Source organism: Nothobranchius furzeri, chromosome 1 (genome assembly GCF_043380555.1).
Source record: "Nothobranchius furzeri strain GRZ-AD chromosome 1, NfurGRZ-RIMD1, whole genome shotgun sequence".
NCBI classification, from domain to species: domain Eukaryota; kingdom Metazoa; phylum Chordata; class Actinopteri; order Cyprinodontiformes; family Nothobranchiidae; genus Nothobranchius; species Nothobranchius furzeri.
In genome coordinates this window covers 98445323-98450792 of record NC_091741.1, presented here as the reverse complement: position 1 = coordinate 98450792, position 5470 = coordinate 98445323, and the positions used below count along the sequence as shown (strand labels likewise).

Here is a 5470-nt window from a genome sequence, read left to right as displayed (position 1 = left end):
CCGTTACCGTTACTGGGGACGGAAGGTTGTGCGTTACTATGTGCTTGTCGAACGTTGAGCAGCAGTGTGAGGCTTTCTGACCGCCACAGGGAGAGAGAGGTGTCGGTAACGCACTTACAAACACGATGATGCTTGACCGGGTGGGCGGAGACCCTCACGGTCTCAGTCGCTGCATTCTGTAGACACAACGGGAATAACTCCGTTTAAAATAACCGCGTTAATAAAAAATATTTCGTTCTGTAACGAGCAAACTAATTAATTACGTCTTCTTTTATCAAAACGTCGTTTCTGTTACTGATAAGAAAATGCGTGCGTTAAGCAGCGCGGTGTGTTGAAGCTGTCATCAGCTGATCAGGAGCTAAAGAGGTAGATGTATTCATCCAAGTGCGTCACGGCCCGTGAAGAACGAGGAAGACATGATGAATATCTACGGCTGCAGACCCCCCAAACCCCCCCAACCCCCCCAGATTTGTCGCTGCAGCAGCGAATCTGCGGGGGTCTGCAGCCGTGCCCTTCTTAGCATGACAGCGGGACGTCCCGAAGGTCTGCTCACCTGTTCACCGCTCAGACGTCCTGATCTTCTACCTTCCTAGATCATCCAGCTGTAACCTGTTTCTGATCATGTCTTTAGTCCCGCTGTAACACTGATGCATCAGTCTCAGACGTCATGGAGCTCAGGTGTTATTAGAACTACCTGTGTGTGTTTACCACCCAGCTTCAGCTCTTCTGTGGTTGGGTCTGACCCAAGTTAGTAAATGTAAGTCCTCCATCAGGCTTGTGCCTCTTCTATTGTCATTTTAAAGGATATTTATTTATTTAACCGTTACTAGATTACCAGCAACAGAAATGCTAGTAAAAACACACAATTATGTGAAGCTGGAAAAATTAAAATACTGTGCAAAATTACATTTATTTCTGTAATTTAACTAGACTGAGATTTAAAGGCTCGGGAACCTTTACAGGTGTTTCTATTTGCAATTTTAAATTTTAGCTGATTGGGGTTTTGTTAAATATCACACAGTGACCTTTTAATAGTCTAGATAAGTGTAATGTTCCTATTAGTAGTTCCTCCTGTTAAGTTCTTATTTGTTTAAATTATTCAGGTTTATATAAAACAGTTGGACATACATTGTATTATGTTCCAGTCATTAGTCATTTATATTTTACTATTGTAGTAATTCTTGCATTCTTTAATGAAAAAAGTAACTAAGTAGTTACTTTTGTTGGTAATTAGTTACTTTTATGATCTTGTAACTCAGTTAGTAACTGAGTTACTTTTTTGACAAAGTAATCAGTAACTATAACTAATTACTTTTTAAAGTAACGTTCCCAACACTGTATATATATATATATATATATATATATATATATATATATATATATATATATATATATATGATTTATTTTTGTTACAAAACACACAATTAACTTAGAATATGTAATTATTGTTAATTTTATTTATTATTTTTTTAAATAAAAATTAAAAACACGAAAAAACTGGGAGGGCGGCGCCCTATCGCCCTCTACTGGCCAGCCGCCACTGCGTGTATTTATACCTCCCGTCTTCAAGTGTCCCTCGTCGGATCATTGCTCTGTCTTGTTGTTTCTGCTGCATCCTCTGCCATTAAATCCATTTTTTACATTATCTGAGCCCGCATTCCTGCCTCCTGGTCAGCTCCACCACACATGGTCCGCCGCCACCCACACCACAGTGTGACAACATGCACACATATGACAAGAATTGGTGACTGTGGTCATTCACAACCCGAGTCACGCTACCGTTATAGATCAAGAGGGTTTAAATGAGGATAGAGTCAAGGGGAGAGGGAAAAAAGGCACTTCAGAGTTACCCTCAACAGAGAGGGTAGCTTTGCTATGCAAAAAATAATTAAATAAATAAATAAAAACCTCTTAAATCATATTTACTTTCACTCTTTAAAAAAACATTTGCATATTTTCTGGCAGAAACATTAATTTTGCTCTAAACATAAATTGCATTATTTTATAATAATTTAGATCTTCTATTTTCATAATCTGTGATTTTAAAAACAATGGATCAGTATGAGCATGATAATTGCTCTTGTTTATAACTCAAATAGTTTTCTTTTGTATAGTTTTTATTTCATTTATATGTGTTTTAAAAGTTGAACCCCATATTTCTATACAATATGACATGTAAGGTTGTATTAGTGAGCAGTATATTAAACGTGAGGCCTTATAGTTTAGCCTGTCTTTCACTTTATATAACAGACCCAAAGGTTTTGCAATTTTTCCTTTTATATAATTTAAATGATGTTGCCAGGATAAATTAGAGTCAATCACAATGCCTAGAAATTGTATTTCAGACACTTTTGAATTTTAGTATTTGAAATTGTTCATTTAAAGTCCCCATTTTTTAACCTTCTTATTACCAAATATCATTATTCATTTATTTTATATTCAGTGATAATTTATTTACATAAAACCAAGATTTGAGGACACCCAAGCTCTGGACAGGAAAGGAAGAAAGTCATTTCCCAGTTACTTTAGTCTTTCTCACATTTGTTTTGTTTTATTTTCACTTCTCCATAAAAAACACTTTATTTTCTCCTGAGCAACATCTGATAATAATCTCATCTGATTATTGTTCTGCCCTGTGTGCTGTCATCATTCAGACAAGTTACTGATGATGTCATCCTGAGTTCTTCTGACCAAAGCAAACGTACAAGCCCCTTGCTTCCTGGTACAGAAAAAGGACGGGAAGTCAACACTCGGAAAGAACACAGCTGATTAAAACAAAAGATTTCTCGTTACCTGAGAGAACAAAAATGTTTGAATAGGCTCCACACACCAGAATGTTGTAACAATAGATACATCACTGCACGGATTCTCCTCTTCGATTCTGTCTTACTGGAAATATGTGACATGACTCCAGCTGGCATAAGAGCGGGGGTTTCCAGAGGATGCCGGCGAGTATAAAATCTGAGCCTCGTGTGTTTGAGTCCAGACTCAGAACACGAGAAAAGACTGAGCAGACAGGTACGGACAGAACCAGCTGTTTTCTGCTGTCACTGTAGCCTAGAAGAAAAGTTTAGATTTGCACCTGAAAATACTCATTTCTATAGTTTTATCAAGTTTTCTTTTTAAAAGAAACAACAGTTTTTATTTTGTGCATGTGTTATAATTAAATGACAGGAAAGATTTAAAACAATTTAGTGACTTTTCCGTTATAATTAAATTCAGGGAGGTAGTGAGTGTTTTATTGGTCTTTTCTCAAAAACCAGTTGGGAAAACTGGGCATGGCAGGATTTATTGTTACATTTATGAGATAAAGACTGAATGAATGTTTCCAAAACTAATCTTTTCTTTGTCTGATTAGTTATCCAAACCTTTCAGAGGCTTCAGCAGTGAGACGCTCTAACAAAGACGGCTGAACTCCAGCAGAGCTACAACCAGCAGGGTTTCCTGTCTCCTCTGTCCGTGCTGAATGAGATGGAGCTGAGGGAAGCCAGAGACGCCTTTGCTAAGCTGGAGGATGAATTTGGTGAGGAGGATGTACAAATCAGACATGCTGCAAAGAATTCCACATGCTGCAAATATTCAGGATTTATTTAGTACATTTTGTTCTGTCTGATCCATTTGTCCCAAACTGATTTTCTAACAAAACTGTCTATGCAGGTAAAGAGTACACTCAGTACAGCCTCCACAACGTTCACCTCCAGTATCCCTGGGTGATGAGCCTGACCAAACATCCCCGTATCCTGCAAGTGATCCAAGCTGTCCTGGGCCCAGACGTCCTCCTGCTGGACTCTCGTTTCATCTGTAAATACCCGATTCTCAAACCAGCCAACATCCTGGAGAATGAAGGAAGTCCGACCAAGTCTGATGGGGAGAACGGTCTTCCTTACGTCGCCTGGCATCAGGATATGAGGTCCCGGTGACTCCAGTGAAAAAATAAATGTAAAAAGTGTCTTCACTGATTCTCAGTGTAAGCCTTTGGTTTTACAGGTATTGGGGAATTGCTGGTGGTCCGGTCCTCTCTGTGTGGCTCGCTCTTGATGACTCACAGAAGGAAAACAGAGTCCTTCAGGTTATTCCAGGTACTTCGTCTGACGCTATAGCTGAACCCACAGTCCTAGTTAGCGCTTTGTCTCATGATCAGCTTTTTCACTGTAGGAAACCACTGCTCTGGCATGCTACCCCATCGCCAAGCCACCCGCTCTGGAAACATGCTGTCGGTCAACCAGGAGATCCCAGAGGAGCTGGTTCAGGTGGAGGAGACTGTGTTCTGTCCTCTGAAAGCTGGACAGATGTCTGTGAGTTGTTGTTGCTGTAATCTAAAATAGTTCTAAAGACAATTACAACTTGATTCGTAATGACTTTTTTTCCACAGATTCATGATGGATTTCTTGTCCATGCAAGTGATCCCAACACGTCCCAGAGGAGGCGCTGTGGCTTTGTGATCCGTTATGTTCCCACCTGTGCAAACCCCATTCAGGTGAGACTAATCTCTTCAGGGTATTTTAGAACGTCTCACCTTCTTTATATAATCATGTTTCTGATTGGTTCTGCTGCTAGGATCCTGATTGACCCAGGAAGTTTCATGCAACAATGTTGGCTTGTGGAGAAGACCAGTTCAATCATTTCTCCAACAAAAGCTCATGAAGGATCAACCATGTGGCTGGCAGCAGTCGTTCATCAAAGTCTTTTCTGTGTTTATCACCATCTCATTGATTTAAGTTACTAACTATGATGATGAACTGAATTGTCTCTGAAACATATAAACAACCCTGCTGTTTTATATGGTTGAAAAAGTAGCGTTGTTACAAACATAAAAGCACTTTCTTACATTTATAGTGGATCTTGTTTCATAACGTAAATAAGCCGTGAACATGCTTAGATGTGGAAAGTAAAATGTAGCGTTCTATTTCGTCTAGTCTTAGCCCTTAAGCGAGCTGCTATTGGAAGGGTGATCTCAGCATCAGCCAATCATGAAGAGCTTAAATGTACGCCCACCACGTGGGCACCCCTTGTGGGTTATATAAGTGGAGCGACTCCACTGCTCGCCTCCGTTTTCTCTTCACGCCAAGCTTAAGAGCTTCCTTTAAGAGCAATTATACAAGAAAAATCTACTCACCGACCATGTCCAGCGACGCCAGGACCTGCCCGGCCTGCCAGACGGGCTCCATCTCCAGCGGCGACCTGCACGCCAAGTGTGAGGTCTGTCTCGGGGCTCACCACGCTGGCCTGGCCTTGACCCCCAGGCCTCGTGCCCGTTTTGTACCGCTCTGCCCGTGGCTGAAAAGGTCCGCCGGGTCGAGTACTTCACCCCCTCCACCGACGAGGAAATTCCGGTGGCTGGCACGTACTCGCTGGACAAGGCGTTACGGTTCTTCAACGTCGGCCAGGAGCCGGCTGGCTCCTACCGATTGGACGATGTCATCGACAGCGAGGAGTACGACGAAGCTGGCTGCCATAGCCCTTCTTCCCT

The 5470-nt window shown here is 41.2% G+C and overlaps 1 protein-coding gene across 1 annotated transcript; it reads left to right on the top strand.

Annotated features, from left to right (window-relative positions):
* Positions 1–2925: 2925 nt before the first annotated feature.
* Positions 2926–4828, top strand: LOC129160687 (L-threonyl-[L-threonyl-carrier protein] 4-chlorinase-like). The gene is made up of 6 exons (XM_070555563.1): positions 2926–3018; positions 3359–3523; positions 3658–3910; positions 3988–4079; positions 4156–4295; positions 4373–4828. The coding sequence occupies exons 2-6, from the start codon at positions 3472–3474 to the stop codon at positions 4724–4726; spliced, it is 891 nt and encodes a 296-aa protein (XP_070411664.1). The 5' UTR covers positions 2926–3018; positions 3359–3471; the 3' UTR covers positions 4727–4828.
* The last annotated feature ends 642 nt before the right edge of the window (positions 4829–5470 follow it).

Bases quoted from the DNA above. Each gene is read 5' to 3' on its own strand.
- LOC129160687 (XM_070555563.1), top strand. From the start codon at position 3,472: ATGGAGCTGAGGGAAGCCAGAGACGCCTTTGCTAAGCTGGAGGATGAA. The intron at 4,080-4,155 runs GTACTTCGTCTG...TTTTCACTGTAG, and splicing joins AGTCCTTCAGGTTATTCCAG to GAAACCACTGCTCTGGCATG. The intron at 4,296-4,372 runs GTGAGTTGTTGT...TTTTTTCCACAG, and splicing joins TGAAAGCTGGACAGATGTCT to ATTCATGATGGATTTCTTGT.